Here is a 26,657-nt window from a genome sequence, read left to right on the forward strand (position 1 = left end):
ATAAAATCAGACCAAAACAAAAGATCCTGGATAGCCGAATCCGTTTGATCTTAGACAGATGGCCAATGTTAAGTAACCAGTGAGGATAACTCACTTGTGCTGGCAGATGTTGGGAAAGGTGAAATGTTCAGCCTTGAACACTTGAGAGACAGGCCAAACACTTGGAGAAGAATGAAACAAACAATTTAAGAAACATGCCCATGCCAGGAGACAGTTCAAAAATCCAACACGACGTGTGGAAGACGTGGCTTCCGCTTCGGTGACGTCACAGCCTGGCAGCGATCGTCCGCCTCTGCCAACTGGCCCGCCCTCCAATGCGGACGCGAATAATGCAAAGACCCCGAAACACGAACACGCTGAGTTGGATCTGGATGCAAGTTTTGCTCTGTCGTCTCATGAATCGGATCATTTCTTCATGCAACATTTCCTTGTTCTCCGTTTTATTTCTTGCTTATCTTCGTTATTCTAATTTTTGTCATCTACTAAATTAAATGTGTGCAATTAAAGTGCTGCGCCTGGTTTCTCTTTTGACATTTTTTTTTTTTAACTTAAGACTGCTGCAAGATGGCATTTTCTTAGTCGGCTTGCGTCATCAAAGGGTTTGGATGTGCGCTGCGTGTTGGAAGAGAAACCACTAGAGGTCAGACTTGCACCAACTTTGTTTCTTGTGTCAGAAGTTGTTGATCGTCAGCACAACCACTTGGATGGAAACGCCCACGTGTGGTCTCTGGAGGAAAGGTATGACAAGATCAGAATTATATATTTATACATTTTTTATTTTATTTTAAAGTACGTGTTTAATTAAAGTTGAGGGATGGTGCAGGAACGGAGTCCTTCTTGAGTAATTAAATACTCACAGCTGCAGGAGCACCCTGACATTTATGATAGGATCATCCCCAGATGATTATGCAAATACTCACCAAGCACAGGATGAAGTTGAGTCCTACGAGGGAAGAAATGCCGCCAGGACACTCTTTCTGAATGTGCAACCGTCAATAGCAGTTGTGCACAAACTGTACAGACGAGCGCGCGCGTGCGCTCCCTGTTGAAAATAGAACGGCTCGGTGTGAATGGGTTCGGAAATAGCTTGCGCTTGAAAGGTGCTTGGCTGCCAGCCAATGGCTGGCGATGCCCAGGCCCGATTCTCTTCCTCCTCAAGTGACATCTCATTTGCCACATTTTGTTGATGTACCTTGTTACAGCGACGCGGGCCTGACGCCTCCTCGGTTTCTTGCAGCCAGCGGCTCCCGCTGCAGAGATTGCGTGTCGGATTTCAAGTTCACGTTCAAGTCAAATGTACTCCCAGTGCAATGCATTGTGGGTCTGCGGCAACAACATTAAGAGCCCGGAGGAGGATTGGGTACAGCTGAGAGGACGCGGAAAACATTTGCGACTCTCTACTTCCAGATTCGCGTTTATGCACGATTATAGCACAAAAGAGTATTTCTTGAATTACTGGATCACTGTAAGGCGCTTGACTTTGGAGTCAGCCAATCCTCCATGCAGCGTCTCCAGTTGGTCCAGAATGCTGCTGCTGATCTCTTGATCGGTACTCGTCAGACGGAGCACATGACTCGTACTTTCGGCATCTCTTCACTGGCTCCCGATACATTTTCAAGTTCTTTTGAAGATGCTCTGATTTGTTTTCCAATTTTGAAACGGCCTGGCCCCACCTTTCCTCTCTGAGCTCCTCCGCCACTACGCCTCAGGTCTGCAGACCAGATGCCGTTCGAGGCATCGGGAACTAAGCGGAGGCTCAGAGGGGATCGAGCCTTTTCCGTTGGAACGGGCACTTGGCCATTTCGGTTTGATGCGGACATTTCAGGTAAATTCTTGCGCTCAAAAGTTGAATTCAAGGAATTGGACTTCCTGATTGTTGAACGTTTTGTCCTGCATCCAAGACTTGATCATTTCCAAATTGGAGGTCCGAGCCTGAGGTCGGTCGCTTTGAGAAGCCTCTTATGTGCAATGAAAAAAACGTGACACAAACGCACAATGATGTCACAGCGCGCCCTGGTGTGTACGACGCAAGACAAATGTTGCTCATAAAGTTGGAATGTCTTTCGGTGCCTGCAAATGCGGAGCAGCTGTTACTCGCGCCGCTTCAACTTGAACGTATGTCACACTGAATGCAAGTGAAGGCGTCTGACTTTCAACTTTGCCGTTTGTGGGCTGCGCTAGATTCCGTTGTGTGATATTTGTTTAGGTTTTGGTGGATTTTGCTTGACGTGAACTTGGTTTTTGTGTCTTTGTTGGTTTTGGGAACTAAAGGAGATGCGTGTGTGTCTGTGTGTGTGTGTGTGTGTTGCAGTTGAAAGTGAGTTAGTGAGGGAATGCAACAGCAGCGCACGGCTGAAAGCACAGCAAGCAGAAGACCGGCGCGGTTCGTTTGACTGTGTTTTCCCATGCGGATCAGGCTGCGGAGGTCTCGTATGTCCCGGTGAGCCGAGTACACCGCCGCTGCCCTGGAGACGAGGTGACCCGGCTTGCCTCAGCTGCGCAAATAAAAGGAAGCGCTTTCCATGCCGCGTTCCCGTGTTGGAGTTGCCGTGTTTATGCTTCGCCACCTGTACGCCGAGAGATAAGGGTCAGGCTTTGACAACGTCGGTGGATGTCGGCTAACGTGTTTGCTTGAAAGGGGATGGAAACGGCAGGAAAAAAAATTGACTTCAAGAAAAAAAACAACAACAAAAAAAGCTGATTGGCAATTTAAAAATGGCGAAAAGGCTCCGGGAGTGAAGCGCTAATTGGGAGCTTCGGACGCACGCAGCCCCTTTTGGACATGGCACGGGAGACTGCGGCAAATGTTCAAATGTCATCTTAATCGAGGCAAATAATCTTTGTCGAGGTTGCGGCGAGGTCAGGAAGACGGGGGGGGGGGGGGGCTATCTTTAGCGCTCACTAATGGAATAGCGGTGAGGGACTTGGATGCAGTCGGAGCCTCGAGGAAGCGTTTGCTGGAAATTCAAAACGAGAATCGGGCTGTCGGTGCAGCGCAAGGGCATGCACGTGTTTGGAATCGGTTCTACGCGACGAGAGAAAGAAGACTCTGCTATTGACATCTACACCAGCAGTGATGTCACTTTCACTTAGTAAGTCAGAAACGAAGCTAATTCTCAGTCAAACGGCTGCAGGCAGCAAGTGATCGCGGGAGAGAACGAAAAGCAACCCAAAATGAACGTGCAATACTTTATTTGCACGACCCCCCCCCCCCCCCCCCCGCTCCCCTTCCTAACTTCAGCAAGCTTTGCTTCTGCAGGGACGAGGCCCCAACGTGGGTTCTTGGCCCGGGCGCACGTTTCCCTCTGCCGTCTTGTCTGTTTTCATCATCGCCACCTGGCGCACAAATGCGCCTCCTTATGTAACGCCGTTGGCCGCCGCGCCGCGCTCATCAAGCGTGTCAGCCTCTTGACCCGCCCACTCAGCCTTTGCATCCATGCGCGGTAATACAATCCAATGCAATACATCCTGATTTAAAGAGCGCTTTCACAACAGCTGCGGCTGGAACAAAGGAAAACAAAGGAAAAGAAATCAGGCCGCGGGCTGGTGCCGCTCGAGTCTTCCGTGCCGTTGGCCTGAAAAGCAAAAGAGGCCCGCTTCCGACTTTGAGCGCATCGTCCGCCGCCCTCCTCCAACAGTCTGAGGTCTACAAAAGGAAGAAGACAAGCATGCGGCGCCCAAGATGGCTTCCCGTTTTTTGCCAAAATTTTGAGCCGAAAAAAACGACCATGTACAGTAAGCTGTTTTTCGCTGAGAAAAACAACCATGTATAGTGAGGCGTTTTTGGCAGAAAAAAACAACCGTGTATAGTAAGGCGTTTTTGGCTGAAAAAAAAAAGACCATGTATAGTAAGCCGTTTTTAGACGAAAAAAACGACCATGTATAGTAAGGCGTTTTTTGCCGAAAATTTTAGCCCAAAAAAAACGACTATGTATAGCAAAGGCGTTTTTGGCCCAAAAACCCAACCATGTATAGTAAGGCGGTTTTGGCTGAAAAAAACAACAATGTATAGTAAGGCGTTTTTAGCCAAAATTTTGAGCCGAAAAAAAAACGACCATGTATAGTAAGGCGTTTTTGGCTGAAAAAAACAACAACCATGTATAGTCAGGCGTTTTTTGCCGAAATTTTTAGCCGAAAAAAACGACCATGTATAGCAAAGGCATTTTTGGCCCCAAAACACAACTATGTATAGTAAGCCGTTTTTTGCCAAAATTTTGAGCCGAAAAAAACGACCATGTATAGTAAGCTGTTTTTCGCTGAAAAAAAACGACCATGTATAGTAAGGCGTTTTTGGCTGAAAAAAATAATGACCATGTATAGTCGGGCGTTTTTAGCCAAAAGAAACGTCCATGTTTCGTTAGCCGTTTTTCGCTGAAAAAAAAAAACGACCAACGACCTTATAGTAAGGTGTTTTTAGCCTCATTGACAGGATTTTTCCTCAGTCATTTCCTTTCAGGGCCACCCACATCCTGCTTTGCATGTTGCCTTCAGAATACCTGCACATTGAAACGTGTTGCGTTATTCGTCTATGCAGGGAGATGCAAATGAACTGGAGGACAGGTGTGCTTGTGGAGTTATGGGGCACAGTCCAAGACAAAGCAAGGGACTGGTGTTGCGCGCACCCACACGCACACACTGCTTGAATGGCTGCGCCCGCGGGGCAGGAGTGGGGTTACTTTACATACTGCACTTACAGCTACCTTTACCACTGGGGTATAAAATGGAAAGCACGTCGGACAGAAATAGCCCCAAAGTGAGACTCCAAAGTGGAAGCAGAGGACGCATAGCAAACACCAGGAATGTCATGAGCGTGCGCAGACGCTGGACCCGAGCGTCGCTGGAAGTCATCCAACCGGGTGAACCGCGAGACGCAATGCCATTCCGTGCAGGAAATGGGATTTCCCCATCAAATGAGTGCCGAGTTCAAACGTCAGCACGATGATCAGAGCTCGCCCGTGAGAAGACCAGATGTCGCGACGAGTCCAGTTACACTCTATGAAGTGGAAATGCAGTCGGACGCATTGATGTACGCGGTACACGCAAAGTTTCAAGTCACATCGTGAATGCAAGCGCGTGCGCCGCATTCCTCGGTCGAGGGTGTCGTCGGCCAAAGACGTGGAGAAAATGACGGCAAAGCCGTCCTGAATGTGCGACATCTCTGTCATCGGTGACCCACTTGTAACCCTTCCCCAATTCCTACTGGCCAAATCATAACAACATGGCTTCCTTCCTGCGCCGAGCTTTTCCTCAGACCAGGTCGCAAGATAACACATGTTGCAGCTGCTGTTGTTGATGACTGGCTTCATTAAAAAAAAAAAAAAGAAAAAAGAAAAAAAGAAATGAAAGCAGTATTTTTGAGATCCTTCTTGGTTTGCATGCCAAAAGTTTTTTTTTGGTTCTAAATTCCCCCAGATGGATCACATAATTCCCCAGATTCCATACTGCTTGTTTGATATAAAGGTGTACCTCAGGGATCATTACGAAGCCTGAAGCCATTTCAGAAACTAGCGATGAAACATTCTTATTCCTAACTTGCAATATAGCAAATGGAAATCTTCCCATCGCTCGCTGTCTCAACCTTGGCCCCAAATGGATTTTGTGCACCGATCTTGTTTGTCGTGTATTTCAAATGAACTTTCAAACATTTGGAAATGGGAGGGGAAGCTTTGTTTTTGAAACTTGGGCTACTTCATTGTATTCATTTTGGGCTTGTGTGCAGCATCAACGCTGTCGCGACCTTCTCACATGGAGCATTGGAGCGTTTTCGGGTGTTGCGTGGGCCCATTTCCCAAAGCGTTGCTTCTCAACCGTCCTCCCCCTGGGTCACGTCTTTCCCTGTTGCTCGTCAGTCACAGAAGTGAAACCGAAGCATATGACGACTCGGGCTTACGGGTTTCACGTGGCTTTTGGCGCACTTGATGGCGAAACTGGGGATGAACATGACCCCGTGTAGAAAGACAAATGAGTCTCTTGGCACCGAGCTCTTCCGTTTCAGGAAATGAGGGCTGCAGACCCGAAGCTTTCCAGAACCCCCCAAACTTTCCAATTATTTCGTCACCATTGGAATCCTTTCTCAAAATGCAGATTTAGCGTGATGCTGGTTCAACTTGAAATAGAAGTCAGCCCGAAGAGATTTGCAGCCATTTGTGTTGTTGGCATTCCTTTTGTTTCCTCCACCGATTCATCCATCCGAGGTGGTATTGTTTTATCCAGATGCAAAAAATAGCTCGGAATGGTTCGAAGCATTCTGTGGCACGATATTAATACATCTGGTCGCTTAAACAAATCTTCAGGCTTCCCGGATCCGGTGCGGTGCCCTTTTGTTCTTCATATTGTGCGGCGCGTAACGTGTTCCTCGACCCTCCTCGACCCCGAACGCTTGACAGGAAGCGGCGTGACAAAAGGTTCAGCAAACAGATGCCAGGAGGTGCTCAGCTGTTCCGCAAGGCTCAAGTTCAGCAGCCGGCCGCGTGTGCCGTTTCATGCGGACGCTGCAGTTGCAATGGACTTAAACATTTTTTGGGGGTCCAGTCTGCGTAGGCGGCCGTGCTTCCATCTGGGATTCGTTTGTTTGGATTGCTCTTCGATCACAGGCCGGACATTTCCCCTTGCAGGAGTGGGTGACAAACTGGCTGGTGAAAATGTCCTCCCCAGTCAGGTTACACGCTGACATTGAGCGACTTGGAGGACAGCCAATAGCTACTTTCCTTACTGAGGAGTTGACAACACTGGGCGGCCCACAAAAACTGCAAAATGATCTAAGCACGGTGAACCAAACAACACATTTACAGGAAATTGGTTCAATCTGAGGGGCCAAACGGGGGCTCCTGCCCTTTTTCCTGGCATTCTACATTTCTGTCTCGTCCCCTCACTTGACGCCATTCAAGTCATTTTGTGACGGGGAAACATTGACCGGCGACAACTCTCATTTGAGGCTAATCGGGTTTGCTAATTGGATTATCGATGGCAGGGATCTCCGCTCGACTGGATGACTTGGGGAGCAGGCCAGGAAGACGGCCGCCACCGCGACTTCCTTCCTCTCTCCGTGGGCTCGGCCCTTTTTGACTGTGACTGTGATCGATGGGACTCGAGCGACTCGTCTTCAAAGTAAACAACCGGCTGAGCAGACGCCGACTGAGGGTCGTCGCTGGCATGCTGCAGCCAAACCTTTCCCGGCCACGCGCCAGTTTCATGGCGCTCCGATGCAAATGAAACAGAAATGAAAACATTGATGAACGTTCCATCCATCCATTTACTCATCCGCTTCTGACAAGGGTTGCGGGCGTGCTCCTAGCTTTTTTGGGACAACAGGCCCTGAATGCATACATGTGCATATAATATATACTGTATATGTATATACAGTACTATAGTGCAAGTGATGATGTCGCCGGGAGTGGAGAAGAGTCCCACCCCCCGCCCCCCCCGCAGCCTGTGTTGACTCGACACGTAGGTGGCTGCTGCTTTTTATATCATCGCTCCAAATGTTGTTTTGTGCGAGTTGACTGTCACTCGAAGTGGGCTCGGAGGTCATGTGACTCACTGTTGTGATGACTCATCCGTGCCGACCGCGTTGCGAGCGCACAGGACAAAAGAGCTCGGCCTCCGAGTTGACTCCTATTTTTAGAGCAGCGACCCTCCATCCTCGAGCGACCGCAACGCTCGCCCTTCAGCGCGCTGATTGGAAGATGGACGGCGGGCGTTTTGAGCCCTTTTTGTGGGGAGGCATTTTGTGCCGCCGTCCTCCCAAACAATTTTAAAGAGCTGTCTGTGACATGCCTGAAATACCCCGAATAAAGAACGCGACATTTCGCGTTCTTTATTCCATCTTGGGGCGGCCCGGTCTCTGCAAGGGTGGATTGCATTACCATAGCGACGAGATGGAGATAGCGACGTTGAGTGGTAAGACAGTATTTTCTGTCACGGAGGCGGCGCTTCATCCCCAAAACAATACTTGGCCAACATTCGGAGTTGAATGCCTCTGTGATTACCGCCTGCCAGTCTCCCTTCCTCTCAAAAAAAATTCTGCTCGTGCGGCATCTTTGCAAGAATTAGCCAAGCTGGTCCTTTTTGTCAAGAGGATTTCTGAAAGCTTTCAAAGAAGATGTCATGGAATTTCCCAGCGGGTCCTTCGAACGGCTCCCTGGACTGGGAAGCTTGGAGCTCTTGCTGCGGGGGGTGGGGGGTTCTCTTCCAATGGAATGTTTGAAAGCCAGGCGACCGTTGACTTTGCTCGCGTGTTTTTCTTCAAATGCACTCTGGATGACAGAGCGCTTTGAGTTACGTTTGGGCGGAGAAGCTCCAGCAAACGTTGAAAATCTCCAGGACAATTGCAGGAAGACGTCCGAGCGGCCGTCGGAGCCTCTTAGTCATTAGCCGAGCCGAGCCGGCCAGACGTTTCCTCCGATGATAGCGGCGGCTCGCCTTGACGTTTTGTTTTGGTCTCCTGATCAGACGCGCCGAACGCCGGGCTCCGTAAACAGGCCGCCTCTTCCCCGACGGGAAGCTTTCGAGGCGACGCCGGCTTGAGTGGCTCCCTGGTGCTGACGGAGAGAGAGGATTCGTCACACCTCGCCACGGTTTGAAGGACCGGCCGCAAGCCTCAACCGACTCCAGCTCAGGTGCGCATCTGGCAACTTTGGCAGAATGTTGAAGGAAAAGCAGGATTCTTCATCCGTTCGGCAAACATACACGTTTATGGATCCGAGTCGCTCAGGTGCCCGAGCAATCCAAACGGGGGGGATGCTGGTGTTGGGGTTTTGAGTTAGGCCTTGGATTTGAGATTACGGCATGCAATTACATTTGGAAACTCAAGGTTACAAAGCAGCGTTTCAAACAACGGTTTGGGGTTTCAAACTAAGGTCGGGGTTGAAACAACGGTTAGGCTCTCAAATGTGTGGCAGGCGGGTCACGATTCAAGTCTTTTCTCGGGTGTGCCGCTACACCACGCTTGTCGCAGACGTACTTTGAGCAGGGCTCGTCGACGGGCGCTGTTGCAATACATCAACCAAAATGGAGTCGCTTATGTTAGTTCGCACGTGGCGGGCGGGCTGCCTGCCTCCAAAGGGACAAGCATTTTGATACGAGCCACCAAAACGTCACCTTTCGCCAAACGCTGCTCCATAAGGGAAGACTTGAGGCCTCCGATTTGCTTGGAATAAATCACACGTTGTTGCTGTGTGTGTGTGGTCCGAGTCTCGGCACTTTGCGCTGTGCCAGAATTACGACACTTTTGTCATCAAAGCCCCCCCAGCAGCTCGCCGCCCGCAGGGAATTCGCCGCTCGGCTTGCCGGAACCTGGTCGAGCCGCACGTCGACTCTCGGGTGCGGCGCGGACTCGAGCGGACCCCGAAACCCAAACGCAAAGCTGCCGGTCGCTGACGCAGAGCATTTCTTTCCGGAGCCGAGGAAGACATTTGGAAATGAGAACACGTCCTTAAATAAAATTTATTATGTATTATTATTAAGCTGTTGAGTTTGATTGGCTTGTAAAAAGCACGTTCCTTGGGCAACCTCAAGCGCTTTTTCACGGAAACTCGCGATTGCTTTTTTTGCATACGGAACAAACGCCGGCGAGCAGTGTGAGTGATTGATGCGATTGGAGCCCCCTAAACTGTCACTGCAGCGCACTGAATGTACTTGTGGTTTCAGGCAACATTTTCCATGACTTATTTCACGGACGTGGGAGAGAAAAGCCGCACGGACATTTCTATTCCCAAAGAACAACAGGAAACATCTTCACTGACCCCTTCCACCAGCCCCCCCGCCCCCCCTGCCCCCACTACTCCTTGGGCCTCTTCCCTCCCAGCCGCATTGCTTAACAGCTAGATAAGGGTCAGAGGAAATTCTGCATGGGGACGAAGCGGAGGCGGGAGGCTCTGTTGGAGGTGCGTGAACAGCTGAACCCCTGAAAGCAGCTTCGACTATGACGACCTTTCGTTGCCTTGCACTTGGGAGCAGAGAGTTGGAAGCGGGCTCTGAAATACAGAGAGACAAAGTTCCCAACCGTTTTGCAACCACTGATAGTCATCCGTGGCGCCCCTTGGGATGGCCCAAGATGGCTCCCATGGAGTCAGGCAGTCATTGCTTCGGAGGGCCCTTATCGAGACACGTGGCCATTTTGCGGCGCGTTTGCGCTGGCGGCCGTGCCACTGCCCAGGTTGGCACCAGTTCTTTCTCTTTCCACCACCGAAATGGGCTCAAGGTGGAGTGCTATCAATCATTTATCGGGCTAGACTGGAGCACAACGACGTCAGGGTGGGCGTGGTTATCATGACGATCGCAGATGGAGAGGAATGAGTCCCTGGACAAGCGTTGACGGCAAATGCGCCCGTGATGTTTGGGCTCAATAAGCCTACAACAATGAGCAGAGCTCATGGCTGAAGATGAAACCATTTCATTCAACGTAAATCGCTTCGAAAAAGATGAAAAAAAGTCACGTGGAGCAAAGACTGTGTGCAAGAGTACCGAAATGTCCTCCAACAACACGGACAAGAACGACAACAAGAAACATCTCTTGGAGTTGACCTTTTATTCGGTCAGTGTAAGAAAGTGGTGCCGCGTGATATTCCTTCACAATAAAGTCAAGAAGCGAGACAAAATCTTCATTGCTAATTCTGCTCGGAACAACAAACACGTCATGTGCTATACAGTTCAGTGGAATCGGAATAAAAAAAACAGACTGTGTATGCAAATCGACATTTTTTTTTTGTCACGTCACAGAATTCGCCGCCAGTTACATTCAAACAGCAGAATGGCCTCTTCAATTCAAGTCCAATACAGTACAGTATCAAAAAAAAAAAAAAATGGACGACAGACCGGATGGTTCCAAATGCTTCCAAAGGTGGCAGTTTTTTTCTCGCCATCATATCAGAAGAGTCGCCGCGACATCGCAACCCCTTTGTCGCGTCATCTAAAACGAGTTTAACTGCGCAGAAAGACGCAAGCGCGATACGTAGCCCCAAATGAAAACATTGACTAGATAGCCTGTAAACATCTAGCGACCAATGAATTGCCATCCCTTGGGCGGCACAGATCAAAACTTGTTTTTATTTTTTCATTGAACACTTGAAGAGCAACTCTTTTGTTTTGGAATTGTGTCCAAAATAATAAATTAAAATCTCTCTCACAGTGGAAGGTTGGGATAAGTGACAGGAGTGAAACTCAAGGTCCGGGGAGGGGGTGTCAGATTATTTTTCAAGTGAGTCGTTTTGTACCGACTGGGGTACAAAACGAGTGCAAAACCTGAATGGTATTCATTGACATGACAATTTGAAATCTTGGTCAGTTTTTTTTCCAGCAAGATTCAAAACAATTTGACAGACATGATTTGCTTTTGCGGGCCACACTAAATGACGCTGCGGGCTTCGATCTGGCCCTCGGGCCTCCACTTTGACACCTGCGACTTCGAGGATGTTGCCCGAGAAAATGGCGGCCCACGGAGAAGCGGCGAGAGGCCCTTCATTCAACATGTGAAGGCCGCGGCAAAAGCACACGGCGGGTGCCCTCGTCCCATCGCGCTCGCCGCTGCCTGCAAGGCTTCACTCGGAAATATCGCAAGTGTAAACCACAAACGCACGAAAACACACACATATCCGCGCTTCCATAGAAGAAACGATATGAACGCTTGCCGTTTTTCTTTCTTGTACGATGTCAAATATAAAAGGACATTCTGCGATCCAAAAGTCACGTGTATGGCAAGCTATTTACAAGCGCCTCTTTCATCATACGGCGCATCAGTGCGGCCTTCGACAAAGAATCACAAACTTTTGCTCATTCCGACGTGGCGACTTCCTGCGAGCGTACATGACTGCGTGAATTCAGCGGCACATTTTTGTCCCTCTGCGGTCGTCAAACCGAGATGACGAGGCAAGCGTTGCTTTGCGCGCGAAGACTTTGGCGATGAGCATCGGTCCCTAGCCGACCTTCAAGATGACCATTTTGGCCAAAAATGGAGTACTTCGGCTTCTGAGCCAATACTCGTGACAAAATCTGGCCGCTTCGTAAGCGTCGATGCTAAGAAGGTAGGCCGTATACCGTCGCGAATGAGAAAGCTTATCGACTGCGCAAATAAATACAGTAATGCTATTTGTATCAACAAGAATAACCAGGGATAAATTAACATGAATATATTGATATATGATATCATACGAATATATTATGACATGGAATATCTGTTCTGTGCGGTGCGCGGGAAAGCAAAAGAAGAGCTAAATGGCGAATCCTTGAAATGACACCACAAAAGCAACGCGGGCCCAAAATGGCAGCGTCACACCAAAAGGACCGACTTTGTCTTCGGTTTCGTGGATGGGTCAATGAGCCTTTTCTCTGCCTCCTGTTCTGAGAGAAATTCCTCATGGGAAAATGAAGCTTGAGATTTGCTTCTTGAAGCAGTTGTTGTCATTTTTGACCACCCGAGATGGCACGCTCTGTTCACTTTCCATTTCTTCTTTACTTAAACCAACAGTGCCATGAAGAGGAGTCCAAAATAAAATAAAACACAACAGCCTGTTCATGAAGCAAAGTTGAAGCTTCACTTTCCCCTCTCCTAGAAATGCTCACACCATTGGTCCTATCTCGTCAGGGGATTTTTTTTATTTCTTTCTATTTTTTATTTTTGGGAGTTGTGTGCGATATGCTCCACTTTCTGTGGCAGTAAATGTCAAGTTGAGCTCGCACCGTGGAACATGCCTTGCAGGCAACAAATCTCGCTCAGCCCATCTGTCCAATTCGGGCGGGCTCATTGGAGCAAATTCCCTCGTAGGAGTTTGTCACAAGACGAGCCGAGAAATTTCTCTCATGCGCAGCAAAATGGCCAACTTCCTGTTCCATCTCCCGCATGGGCTCTGGAGTCTTTGACACGTGTCGTTGATGATGGACACGCCCAGCCAATTTCACGCCGATTGGTGAAACTGATGTCAGGGGTTTTTTTTGGTTTTGTTTTTTAACTCTTGCAACAACAAAACATGAGTGATTTGTCGGAAGAAGTCGATTCAACAGCGAGGACCTTCGCACTCGAGGCAGGCAAAGGTTTGGCACTATCCAGGTCAAAAGCATTCACGGCGATCGATGCAAGTCAGCCAAGGCTTTGTGGAAATGACATGACTGTAAATGGGCCCGAGAGTGGTGAGTAGTATGTCGGGGTTCCCCCCCCCCCCCCCTTCATCTCCGAACAAGGTCCCGTCTCAGCGGTCGCAGAAGAGGCGGCGCCAGAGCCGCCGGGGCGGAGCGGCAAGACGCGTGGGGGTCAGGCAAAGGTGTTTTCTGACCTGAGGACGGCGGCGTCGGCGTTGTGGCTTTCTTTGCCGTTCATGTAATCCGAGTGGCCGTCGATGCTGTAGCAGCCTTGCACCTCGGTGATGGACGAAGCCGTGTAGGAGGCCGAGCGCAGGGCGTCCGAGTGGTTTCCCACACTGCTGCTGAACTGCAGGTTGTACTGGTTCCAGTGCCGCCGTAGAACCGCTTGGACCTTGCCGGACAAATGCGGGAAGGAATCGGTTTGCGCTTCGTCACTCGGTATAGATGAGATATGATTGTGATTGAACCTGAAGTCCATGACTTCCAATAAGATATTGGGAAACTTTGGCGGCTCTTCCGTCATTCTATTTAGCTGTTAGCAAAACGACATAGTCCGTAGTCCTCTGGCAGAGCGCCGATCGGGAAACAACGCCCAATCGACGCCGTGTCGGAGGTCATCCGGATGGACGCGGTCTCGTGCGTGTCTTGTGTGCAATATTCTTTTGAAGTAGTATACAAGAAAAGGAGTCAACTCTTACTTCTCCGTTGAAAAAGCAGAAGATGGTGGCGACCAGCAGACCCTGAAACACAAACAAACGAAAAGGCCATGAGAAGACTGGTAGGATAAACACACCGTCGGGTGCGATAACAATCGAGATCTCCGGCAGCGACTTTGTTTAGGCCATTAAGCTTCTTGCATACGAGGCGCTTCCTGCACCGCCCCGACCGTCCTGGAAACGCTCGGGGTGATCAGATAACGAGTCGGCCCGGAGCCCGGCGACTTCAACGCTTCTCGGCTCGCATAATTTCAACCTTCCTTCCTGCTGCCCATGACAGAAACAAAGGACATGCTTGACGTGTACTTTGAGCCCAAAGTCCATCGGCAAATGCAAATGCAAAAATAAAGAAAGAAAGAAGCCTTCGTGAACGAGGTCAGGTCACGTGACCCCCGCCTATTTTCGGTTCCCTGTTCATAATCTTTCTGAAATGCTCTCAGATGCCGTATTGCGGCGCCGAATCCCCCGGCTCGTAAAAAACGTGTGTCAAGGTAACATGTTGAGCCCCACTTACTCTTTCCTTCTCTGACTGGTCTCGATGTAGACCTTGATTGGAATGCTAACCGCTGCATCCAGGAGTGAAAATACAATCGATTGCCGTGTGTGTGTATGTGGGGGGGGGGGGGGGGGGGGCATTTTGACAACAGCATGTCACAGAACCTGTGGGTCTTTTTATTTTGAAAAGTACGCGACCAGACAACATTCGCTGCTACAATCCACAGCTCGACTTTCAAAGACGAGGAAACATACAATACAGGAGACTCTACTGTGCTTTGCTCCAACCCAAGGCCCGCGGGCCACATCTGGCCCGCAGCGTTATATGATGCGGCCCACAAAAGCAAATTACAGCGTGTGCATCAAGTTCGTGTTTGGGGTGGTGGCAAGGGCGTCAAAATACACGGCATTCAAGCAAAAGACGTTTGAAGAAGCCAAGAGAGACGCAAAGCCTTTCTCTTGCAGGCTCTCACCTGGTAGTGCATCAGGATGTGCATGACGTAGTCGTAGATCTCCGAGGAGACCCGCCCGTCCGGCTTGTAGGGGAGCAGGACGTATTGGATGCCCAGAAGCGGCACCAGGATGAGGGTGGCCCTCACGGCCTTCATGTAGAGGCTGGACTCGGCTTGGTGGGTCACCTTGAGCTTGGTGATGAGCACTCTCACGATGTTCAGCAGAAAGAACAAATTGACCTGAGGGAGCAAAAGCCCGCTCCACGCGCGTTAGTCGCCGTCCGATTTGGACCGCTCGGCCCCATCGAATCAATAATACGCGTCCGTTTGGGCGCACCGTTGTTCAGGTATAACAGGGCCATTAAAAAAAAAACTGAGCGGACTGGATCACTCAACGGGAGGATGTTGTTCTCTGCGGTTTTGCGATTGAGACGATTAATCGACGAGGTCCTTACCAGGAGAGCGGCGCAGATGGGACCGTGGATGATATAGAGGAGTGATGTTTTGGAGCTGATCCAACAGCTAATGTGCACAAGACACACAACAAGGGAAGGGGAAGCATCATTCACAATTGGCGCGGCGTGTGGCGGATGAAGCCGCCGAGCACGTCGTCACCGTTCTCGACACTCGTCGGCTTTGAGGCAAATGCGATTTTGTGAGATTGTTCGAAGGAAAAACACTGAAGGAGGAGCATTTTTCATGGCTGTTAAAAAATAGGCAAGAGCCCCGAGGTTAAAAACCAGAAGAAAAAAAACCCTTCAGCTATCCGTCTGTTTTTTTTTGTTTTGTTTTTCAATGGCCAATTGGGATCCCGAAGACAAAAAAAACAACCTCCCAACCCAATGGGAAAATGTATTTTTGACACATCCGCCGCTATCTCAGGGCACCTTGGTGGACTGTTACAGCTCATCAGCTGTGCCAGGGGGAAACGCTCCAGTTTGAGCGAATGAATCCAAAAAGCAGCGCCATCTATCCACGTCGGCGCCGTATCGCGACAGGCAGAATAGCGGCGATGCTCTTCCACTACAATAACTGCGACCTGTTGCCTTTCATTTTCTTCAACTAAACAGTCGCAGATTTTCCCTCGCGTCGGCCGTTCGCGCCATCGATCTCACGCCAAGCACAAATTCTGCAGCTTACGAAAGAAACCAAAGCTTCCTCCCTTACTTGTCGTTGTAGTAGTAACTTCTGGCAATGGCGTGGATGGAAGTAGGAATAAGAGGGAAACCTGGGGGAGAGGGGGGGAACAAACAACGACAGTTGTTGCAGCAGTTTCAGCAGCGGGCGACGAGGCAAAAAGCGTGCGTGGCGACGTACCCCAGCCCAGCAGATAGTACCACATGAGGTGTTGCTTCTCGGCAAACACGGCCACCACGATGAGCGTGTGCAGATAAATGCCCTCGCACAGCATCCAGAAGTAATTGCAACCGAAGAGGTAGAGATGAATGAACAGGGACACTTTGCAGCTCGTCTGACGGGAGAAAAGCAAACGCGTCAAACGTGACGCAAGCCACGTCGTTCTCTTTGGGAGTCTTTGCGCAAAAAAGGCTCCGGCGTGAAGAACGCAGCGAGTACAGCTTGGATTGATCAGCAAGTGGGATTCCAAATAACGCTCGCTCTCTCGGCAGTGTCTTGGGAGGGAATCTGGGCCAAGTCCTTCTCAAGCGTCTGCCGGAATCCGCCCGCCTGTCTTCACGCAAACTTTACCGAGGCAGAAAGCGAGCAAAGCCGAGTTGTACACTGGAGTGGCTTGCTGCCGAAGTGCTTCCCCAGTGAGTGAAAATCCGGTGGCTTCCTGCTCATGAAGACGGTCTCCAAAAGGCACCGCAAAAAGTCACAAGATTTATTGCGAGTCACTTTTGGGCCAGCCGGGGAGACGTGGTCTCTCCGCCGCGTATGCCCGAAACACCTCACCGAGGAGGCAGATGCCCGAGCCACCTCATCTAGCGACGTGGCTGAGGAGCGGCTCCGCTCCGCACTGTATCACGCGTTCACGTTTTGACGCTTTGCAATATTCATGACTGTATTCGACATCATTTTATTGGAAACGGTGACGATGGTCGACCGTTGTAACGTATGCATTTGTCATGTCCCTCGAGGAACGTTGTAACCAGGTACGACTGTCCTGTAAGTTGCTTTGTCACAACACCCTTGCTCTGCCCCCCCCCCTCCCTCCCCCGTTGTCAAGGTAACAAAAGTTGACTTTCACATGAGATGAAACAGCCCCCACCCCCTGAGTGCTTTCAGCCAGAGTGCGACATGAGCATGCAGGCTGGACCGGAATTCATGAGCAGTTTTTTAGTTTTTTTTTGCAAAAGACACCCGGGATTTGTTTTCCATCGTGTAAACATTGCGTAATACGCCATCTTGAAATACGGCACCCACATAGAGCACAGCTGCGAGGGGCAGCCCTTTCGGTTATTGGCGGCCAGCGCTGAGGGGGAGCCAAAGTGACGCAAACGCCCGTTTGAAGACAACCGTGAGCGTCGCGTTTGACTCACCGGATTCCTCTGCACCAGTTCCTGGTTGTTCGCCACAGCCGTCAACCAAATGATGGTGATGACGGAGTTGAGGACAAAGGAGAAGAAGAGGTTTTTGTGAAGCGTGATCCTCTGGCAACTGAGACTCCTGCGTGGTAGTGCACAAAAAAAAAAAGGGGGATTCAGTTCACTAGATGCGCGCGCCGGCGTCGGCGTGAGTCCAACCGAAGAAACGATGACACACTTGAAGTGGAAGAAGATCCCGAGAGAGACAAAGAGGGAGGTCAGGGAGAGCCCGTGTCCGATGAGAGCCAAGTAGAAAAGATTCATCGCCGTCTGCGGGGGAAGGGAGGCAAAACGGTTACTTTCAACGCGACCCGCCGACATTCAAACGGATTCGGATTTTCGCCCGCGAAAAACAAAACAAAGCTTTTGTTTTCTTTTGAGACACCTTTCACAAAAAAACAAAAACCTGAAGAAAAGGCTTTTGCTCGCAAAGTAAATCATGACACGCATTGGGAATGTTACTCATTCACTGCATAGCTGGAGTGGGATATCAGTGGCTTTTTTTAACCCGGCGTCCGCCATTTACCGCATGAACTACGTCATCACCTTTCCTCACACCCGGGACGGTGTCTTTAGCTCGTCCGACTTGCAACATGTCGGAGAGACTCGCCCTAATCTTTCTCTTCCTCTCAAAAGCTGTGCCAAATTTATGTCCGGGGGATTTGCTTTGTCATGACGGTGCTGTCCACACCCGAATTTCACAAACAGGCTCTTACATGACTACTCGATGAAAAATGCCCCGAGGACAATTTACATGGGTGGTCCTGGACCCAAAAGATTGCGGACCTTTGCAATCGAGTGGATTTTTGATTTATTTCTTTCCTCCCTACCACTCTGCCTTCGCTGGTGTGTTCATTGCAGCGCGTGTAGTTGGTCCATGTGCGATTGCTCTCTGGGTGCAGGAACCACTGGCCGCTGTCGGTGCAAATCTTTGTCACCATCTCTGCAGACAAAAAGAGGAAAATACATCAGCATCCATCTATCCGCCCCTCCTCAGTGTCCATGGACTCCATGTAACAAGAAGAAAAAAACGCCGACGACTAACCGGAAGGATCAAAATCCTGGAAGTAGTCCGGGCAGTGCTGCTCTGAAATGACGCCAGCCTTGGTGTCATCCCAACACAGCCAGCCGTCCCAAGTGCGGTTGCAGGTGGGCTCTGAAAATCACAAGGGAAGACGAAAAAGCCGCGGTTGGGCTCTGTGCCGTCCCTTGGTTGGAAAACGTCGAGCTCGGCGGCCCTCGAAGCCAGCCGGCCGGCCGGCTACCTTGTTGGTCGGAAGGGTTGTCCTTCATGATCTTTTGATAGCACTCAAACTGGGCCGTGACGATCTTGTTCCTGGTGTGTCCCATGTCGTGATACACGTTGGTCGGCTGCTGCTGCTGCTGGCTTTCGTTGACCTCCAGACTTGCCGTCACGCGTACCTGCAAGGAGACGAAAGCGCAGCGCGCGTTCCGGTGCTGGATGAGGGACACGCACGACAATGACCGGGACGAATAATTCCATGTGCGTCCGCGTGAGGCCGGGCTGTCGTCGAGTCTGCTTTGATCCGGTCCGAGTCAAGCCCGAGTCCACTCGGTCCGAGCCGCGAGTAAATTTGCTTCACCGGATGTGGCGGAAATTAGCGCGGCGCTAGCCCATCGGAGTCCCGCTTGGAACGTCGCTTTGCCAGTTGAACGAAACAGAAGCCGCCGAGAGATGAAAGAAGGGGCCGCAAACACAAAGTAAGAGGAACCGGTTGAGCAAACGGGCAGCTCAACGCGCAGCAAAGATGAAGCTATTTGCCGGACGAGAGAAGTTCCTCCCCTGGCGACGTGGAAGACGAAGCTGTTGCGCATGCATTGTCGATTCCAGGAAGCCGTTCAATCGTTTGAAGACGTCGCACCCGAGTGATCAAATGGAAAGCATGAAAAATTGCCCAGCTTGCCCACGTAAACATGAGCACTTTTCTTGCTCATTGCTAGCCGGCCGCCACCGGAGGAAAGCGGCAATCGATCGTGTCTTGTATTCTGTATTTTCACGACCTTTTTGGAAAAACAAACAAACAAAACAAGTTGAACCATCTGAATCCCATTTTGAACCATTTCGGCCACGTGAATGAAAACGACATCAAAATCGCCACGCGTGGGGATTTCTATCCGATTTTGTCATTCCCAAGCTTCAAATGTATAAATGCTGCTATGTGACACTGCCGGCGATGTTTTCTTTGTGTTGGGCTAGCGACGTCAAACAAAAGTCGCGGGGTCACGTGGTCAAAGATCCCCGAGCGACGCGAAGGCGTGTTTTGCGGTCAACCCTACCGCCGTGAGAGAGCACAGGAGCACCAGGGCCGCCAGGCCCTTCTTCCCGACGCGCGCCTCCTTCCTGTCGGCCATATTGAACGATTTAACAGCCGCCGATCTGGAAGAGAAGATCGCAAATTCCAAAGTGAGGTCAAAAAAACTGGACAGACGATTTCAGAAGAGGCCAAGTTTAAAACAGGAGACTTCCGTCACATGTCGCATATTTCTTTTAGCCACACACAACCGTGGAAAGAAAAAAAACCAAAGAAAACAAAAAACATGTCGCTTGCCAGCTGTTGATCATTTCGTTGCATCGCTTTTGCAAGACGTTCGAATGAGAATATTTGGAAAGCAAATATCATTGCGCACCGCCGTTTCCAAACTGTGGCTCAGGGGCCATTTGTGGCCCATCATCTGTTTTCATCATCTGACATATACCAACGTTCAACTATGAAATGATTTCTCCCAAACTAGTCAACATTTTTCTCCATAGAACTGCGGTGAGGAAAGACAATTCATTTTTTACAAGCAAAATGCTTTCCTCCTTTTTCTCCGTGCCAGCCAAGGTCCAAATTGATCTCAAATCCACAGCGATGCAACACTGCCTCGGCTGGCACCCGTTTGTCATGACGGTGGTTTGCATTTGCTTTCAGCTTCACACTTGATTGTTGTTCTAACACACACACACACACACACACACACACACACGGGCTTGGCTGGTTTAATTTGATGTACCATCACACCTGCAACTCAACCCAAATCTTTTTCGAATCAGGAGAATAATCCACGTTCAAATGTCAAAGGCTTCACGCTGAGCTGTTGAGCTTTTTATCTGACGCTCCTCCCGCGGGGTCAGACCGAAATGTTTTCCACGCGCCGCAAAAAGAAAGGACTCGGCCTCATCGTTCCAAAACTTTTGAACGGGGAATTTTGCTCTCAGGCGCGGGATGTCGTCATTTCTGAAGGACGAAAATGGATTCTTCATGAACGCCGATTCCAGAATCGAACTCCGGCAAACCAGCCCCTCCCGATTGCAATTCACTTCAGTCAAGTCAAAGTCCACCAAAACATCACTCGAGAGACGATGTGAGCGCACAAAACCGCAAATAGAGCGGCGGGATTCAATCCAAACAAAAGATGAGTGTCCTCAATTTAAACAAAGGCAAATCCCACGCACGCCGAGCGAAGCCCCGAAAAGTCCGAGAGCCGCGCTCGTACCTGAACATTGATCTTTCGGGGTCAAGTAAAGCCAGGCGCGACGCGCCGGCAACCGTGGGCGCCTCGCACAAGTGCCGAGTCATGATGCAGAGCTGACGTCACGCGTCGGCGAGCGGCAAAACGCTGCGCCGTCAACGTCCTTTGGTTGCAAGGATGTCAAGGAAGCCATCGCAAGGTTTTGGGGTGGCCAACACCCCCCGTCTCCCAGAATAGATCCGGCTCTGCACTTTGAACAGCGGCCGAAGCTCCGCCTTCAGAACCCTAAAAAAGAACGAGCTGTCGACGCCTTGCGACGGCGAGTGCGTATTTCATGCGCGGGTGCTCCGACCGGCACGCGCTTGTCGCGGCGTGGAAACATCGGTCGGCAATGCCCCACCCCGACACCCCCCCTCCCTCGGTCGTGGTATGAAAAAGGGCCATTGGAAGGACCTTCGCACATCCCCGCCATCCCTCAGGCACTCCGCCGCAGGGGAGAATCTGAGGACGCCACCGTGGAAACGCACTGGAAATTTTTCCAGTTTCGGGCACAAAGAGATCAACGAGCAATTCGGACAAACTCACAACACGCGCCGGAAAAGCGAAGAGGAAGGATCGGCTTGGAAACACCCTCCCTCCGAGCGTTTCCTCCCCGCCAAACATACCAAATATAGCGAGCGGATAATTCCCCCCGGGGTCGGCCGCACATGTGCTCATCCCTCCCGCATGCCTGCGAAAAGACTAAAACATACAAAAAGTATATCGGCATCCGCCGCGCTCCAAACGCCACGAGAACACGTGAGAACGGAGCCGCCAGATGCCTCGGGGAAACAAAAAGCCTTCCCGCGCAGATGCGAGAGCCACGCCTCCTTCAACTGTCCGACGGGCCGTTGGCGGCCGTGCGCCCGTCGCAGAAGCTGATCAAAGACGGCGGCCATGCGATCGATCGTGGAGCGAACTAGCTCGGCCACGCGTTCTCAACGTGCACGCCACCGTGGAAACGCAAGAGCGGAAAAGACCGCACCGGTGGTCTGCGCCGCTGACGGGAAAATCAGGCGGCGGGATCAGGCGGCGGCTGGTGATAAATCTTCTTTCTGGATGCGAGGGATTTCCCCCAAGAAACCGTTTGATTCCTCCCCCAAAACGAGATGGAATTGCAATCACGTTTTTCACGTCAACCGTGAACAGTTAAACCACGTCAAAAAGTCAGCACAAAATTATCAGTGGGCGGCATTCCATCGCAGGCGATCGCTCGCCATGGACGATTTTTCAGTGGACGCCACTTTGCGCTTCAAGTTTTCACCTGAACATCGAGCGAGAGGACGACATCGGATTTGGACGGCGCAAAATTTTGGCGACCTGTCGAATCTTTGCCCGTTCGGTGGAAATGGCATCGGACACCAAATGGGCGTGGTCAGAAGGAAGTCCCGATCTACCGATCGCAATCATTTGTCGACATTTGCTGGATATCGCAAAGCCTTAACAGGTGCGCGAGTTCTAAATTGTTGCCAAAACTTCTCAGTGCCGTGGATGATTTCGCTCTTTGAACGAGACCGTCGCGGTCGTCGCGCCGTGTGATGTCACCGTGCCGAGCCGGTCGACGACGTTAACGGGCACGCCGCCGCTTGCGCGCGCACGTTTCCCAGGCCGTGGTTCCGTAGTCCGTATCGAGAGTTGACTTTGGAGGGCTTAAGAGTCCCGAGGTTTTTCTCATCGCGAAGGGATCCTGTTCCCGGGGCCTCTCGTCTGCGCAAGGGAAAAATTATACAAATGGCTTGGTATAAATACGCCGGTTAAAAATAAACCCGGCCCCATCGCGCGCTGCACCCGCAAAGCGGCTCGTCGCGCGAATAGAAAATGGCTTGAAGTGGTTTTAGGCCGTGTTGAAAACGGCTTTCGGTTTCACTCCTGCAAAAAAACAAGAAAAAAAAGGGTGTCACCTTGAACCAACGGTGTCGCATGCTCTGCATCAGCGGAAGTCGTAAGCGCTCAGCGGTCTGTTGCGCAGTGCTTCTAAACCTCCTTGGAGGTGTGCAACCCAACCACTTCAAATGCAGACTCATTCAACCCTTCAGGAGTGAAAACTAAAAACGAGATTTTTTTACTAATTCAAGACATAAAATTAAACGCATTCATTAAAACCTGAAAAAAGTCAATCACATTTCAAGACATAAGGAAACTTTTTTTTTTTTAATTCTGCACAAAACGAAGCGTGCATGACGTCCTGTCACGACAGTCGCACGTTGACTACGGAGCGAACTCAATTTCCCGCAGCATTAATTGGACAAGCGATGTCATGTGATCATCTGCCGCCGCCATCCAACTTTCTCTCTTATTTTTATTGTCATTCAAAGTTTGTTTTGTGTACAAAAATCTCCGATTTGGCAAAGAATGTCAATCTGGAGTGCCAGGAGAAGCATTTTCAATCAATGCTGATCTTGCACTGAAGATGCTGCAAAGGTGATGGGAACGGCTCGATCGCGGGAGGTTGTTTGCTTGAAGAGTAGGTCAAAACGGGGTTGGTTACCCCCCCCCCCCCCCCCTCTCTGTTTTAGGCCATGCACAACCCTCCCATTCCACATGGAACCTTTTCCACATTCATATGGAATTGAGTCAAAAAAAAGGGACAGCCCGGTTGCTATCTGTTGATTCCATCCACCCGGTTTGGGCTTCATTATCAGCCGTTTGTCTCCGGGCTCTGAACATTTCCTGGAAGCCAAAACAAACACCCTCATCCACTCCCCCTCGGAATGTTCCCGCTCAAAAGAAAAGATAAGTCCCCCCCTGAAAACCGTGCGAGGTAATACCGAGCCGTTATTGGGAACCCGTCATGGCGTCGCCCATGACAAGCTTGCTCCAGTCCGAAGGAATGCAAACGGAAGCCCGCGCGTCACGGAAGCGGACGCTACGCTTGACCTCCGACGCGGCTCTTCACTTCATTGCTAAACATCGCGCAGCAGGCCGCACGCTAATATCCTAAATAGTTTTATGGGGGGCGGAGAGGGGGGGCACCAAAAAAAAAAAATCATACAAAAGATCCCGATTTCTCTCAAGCCATCCAGTGTGATGGAATCCGTCCCAATATAGATGGGACTGTGGGGCTGTGGGGGGGGGGGGGGGGGTGCTGTTTGTTCAGCTTCAAACCAATTCAAAGCAGTCCCTGGAGCCAGGCATGTCTTGCCCATCGAGGCGTGAAAATCATATTTTTACACTGGGCTACCTTAGCTAATTGGGACCCCGACTGAGACTGCAGACAGGGTTTTTCGCCCCCCCCCCCCCGCCCTACATTCTAATGACCGTCAATTCTCCGCAAATGTTAGCGATTGCTGGCCTGGTCCAGTGCCAGTCTCCCAAAACTCTCAATTTCGACTTGCCAGCAGTCTGCTGCAGAAAATAAAGAAATACTTGGGCCGGCTATACTTGTTACATTTTGCGAATCGAAGGCAAAACTAGCTGGACGCCACCCAACCGCAAAGCAATATTTGCATCCATTTTGCCTGAGGTGCCGAGTGGCCAGCCGCGGGAAAATCGGTCCCGCATGAATTTGTCATGCAAAGTCAACGCCACCAAGCAGGACAGATGCATTGGGGGAAGGCGGGGGTGGAGGGGGGGGGGGGGTACTTTTTTTTCCTATGTGCTCTCTCTGCCAGGTGACCCCTCCCACACCGTAAATCAGGAAGCCCGTGTCAAGCCGGCTGCTTTGTTTAGCTCTCACAAACACAGAACACTCGGAGAGAGTTCACGGCCCCTTTCCACAAAGCCCCGCTTGCCCGTGAAGCACCTTGCGTGCCCGAATTAACCGGGATTGGAAAACACGGATGAGTGGAAATATTGACCTCAACGAGTTGGAGAAGCCCAATCTCTCTCTCTCTCTCTCTCTCTCTCACATTAAAGAGTGAGACTTGCGTGCTCGCTCTTACGAGTAGCAGTCAAGAAGGTGAGCAGCGGCATTCTGGACCAACTGGGGACCCTTCGTGGAGGATTGGCTGACTCCAAAGTCAAGTGCGTGACCATCATCCGAAAACACAAACGATTGTTAAAAAAGTGCTCACGGGGGAAAGGAGAGGCTTGCTTGATGTTAGGCTGCCTCGAATGAAAGACGCTTGGATTTGAAAACAGCACCATTTTGACGGTCCTGTTTAAGAGCCGACGTCAAGAGCGTTGGCTGAAGATAAAAGCCAGGGGGGCCCAAGTCGGCAGGATGGAATGTGCGAGGGCCACTGGCGGTAAACACCAACACATTGAAATTCAAGAAATTTGCCGCCATCCAGGTCGGGACATCGACCTGACAATCATCCGCATAGCAGCGGAAGGAAATGGCGCCTTCCCTTAAGATGCAACCCAAAGGGAGCAGATACAGCGGGAAGAGCAGAGGCCCCAGAGTCGTCGTCCTCGCGAGCTTTTCCGTCGGCACGCGTGTCGCAGGCCGCCAAAGTTGCAAATGTGCAGCTTATGTAACGGCGCAGCCGAGTTAGCAAAGCGTGACCCGCATCTTACACCAAAGCCCGCTGAGCTCCGTCACTCTCTGACATTCGGCTTCAAAGGCCCTCCGCGAAAAAACAGCCGAGGCATGCGTTTCCAAGCCGCACGGCATATTTTGTCTTATTGCGTGCACCTACGGAAAACAATGTTGCCATTCCCGCACATTGTTCTTTATATTCCAAGAAATTGTCATTTTTGATCTGGGGTAAAAACTACGCTGATGTAAGGTCCTGCCTGTAGCGATGCGATAAACAAAACATAGATATTCAACTACACCACTGCAGATAATAAAATAAAAAAAAACTGACATTCATGATCATTATTAATTTCACTATTTCCAACATACACTACAAAAACAAGTACGAAAAAAAATCGACAACGCCTACACCGAAATGCCACACACTGCTAAAAAAAAATACAATCAAATAAATAAAGACATAAACACAATCCAAATAATAATCGTTCACTTCCGTCAATTGACTTTTCCTCCCAACACTTGAGTCCATTCAATATCGGCAAATTGCTTCTGCAAAGCAAGCGGATCCTTTCAGACTTTGACCCAAGTAATAAGACTCCACAAGGTTCTTTTGTCTTCCCACGCTCGTTCTTTTCCTCGCGGATCAGCCAACGCGACGTGAGAGAAATGATGCGCTCCATCACAGTCCGAGCAGATCTCGGCCGGCCCGCTTTCATCTCGTTTAAAAACGCATCGCCCGAAACGAGAGAGTCTCGCGATATTGCCATCAAATCCCAGCCCCAAAGTATGCACGAAGCAAACATCGAGCGGCGGGCAAGCGCAATTCGGTGTTGGCCATTTGTGAGCCACCCAGTGCGCATGTCAAGACTCGGCATGAAAAGCGGAATGCCTGGCCGAGGGGGAAGCCCAGCTGCGCGTTCCCATGTTGTCATTAGACGTTAATGGATTGAGGGCCCGGCGCGGCGCGGCAGGCGTGCTGGCCGGCCGGTCGGCCGGCCGGTGCCGTCCGTGCATTACGCATCAACACGCACGGCTGAGCAAACGGCAACGACGCGCATTCATTCCGCTCTGCATCACTGCGATGCTCCTGCCGCCGCTGCTGCATAATCCCTTACCGGGAACGTTCCGTCCGAAGTGGGAAGAGAATCCCGTCGGAGGTCCAAGGCGTCCTGCTTTTGGGTGCAGTCCAAGGCAGAGAGAGGAGATGCGCGCCCACGCTGAGCGCCGCAGAGTAGAACAAGACCGCCTGCCTGCCTGTCCTCGCCGCCGCCGCCGCTGTCAGATTGGCGTCGGGACTCAACCCACCGCTTCCTGTGACGTCACAGCTACAGCTAGCCCGCAGCTGCCGCGTGCACGCGCGCCGCGTACTCACGGCGTGAACGCGCACTCGCCTGCTCATTCATAAATAACGCGCGCGCTTTGCCGTGCCCTTTTTTCGATG

General features: G+C 50.7%; 1 protein-coding gene across 2 annotated transcripts; it reads right to left on the bottom strand.

The window, feature by feature from the left end:
- Positions 1 to 10,513: 10,513 nt before the first annotated feature.
- LOC147198646 (calcitonin gene-related peptide type 1 receptor) lies at positions 10,514 to 26,528 on the bottom strand. Of its 2 annotated transcripts, none has more exons than XM_086123479.1 (13): positions 26,332 to 26,528; positions 19,582 to 19,681; positions 18,549 to 18,705; positions 18,329 to 18,439; positions 18,114 to 18,226; positions 17,462 to 17,553; positions 17,239 to 17,365; positions 16,055 to 16,208; positions 15,905 to 15,965; positions 15,193 to 15,259; positions 14,759 to 14,977; positions 13,773 to 13,814; positions 10,514 to 13,465 (listed from the first exon to the last, which is right to left on the bottom strand). In XM_086123479.1, exons 2-13 carry the CDS (start codon positions 19,654 to 19,656, stop codon positions 13,244 to 13,246), a joined length of 1,440 nt encoding a protein of 479 aa, XP_085979605.1. In that variant the 5' UTR covers positions 19,657 to 19,681; positions 26,332 to 26,528; the 3' UTR covers positions 10,514 to 13,243. The 2 variants fall into 2 exon arrangements, with proteins under 2 accessions (XP_085979605.1, XP_085979604.1); XM_086123478.1 differs by lacking the exon at positions 26,332 to 26,528 and adding an exon at positions 21,423 to 23,280.
- Between the last annotated feature and the right edge of the window lie 129 nt (positions 26,529 to 26,657).

This window comes from Hippocampus guttulatus, chromosome 11, assembly GCF_054856545.1.
Source record: "Hippocampus guttulatus isolate MCC_2025c chromosome 11, RoL_Hgut_1.0, whole genome shotgun sequence".
Classification (NCBI taxonomy): domain Eukaryota; kingdom Metazoa; phylum Chordata; class Actinopteri; order Syngnathiformes; family Syngnathidae; genus Hippocampus; species Hippocampus guttulatus.

Coding starts and splice junctions, on each gene's coding strand:
- LOC147198646 (XM_086123479.1), bottom strand. CDS start 19,656: ATGGCCGACAGGAAGGAGGCGCGCGTCGGGAAGAAGGGCCTGGCGGCC. Junction 18,706..19,581: donor TCCTGTGCTCTCTCACGGCG/GTAGGGTTGACC, acceptor GTCTCCTTGCAG/GTACGCGTGACGGCAAGTCT. Junction 17,554..18,113: donor ACACCAGCGAAGGCAGAGTG/GTAGGGAGGAAA, acceptor CTTCCCCCGCAG/ACGGCGATGAATCTTTTCTA.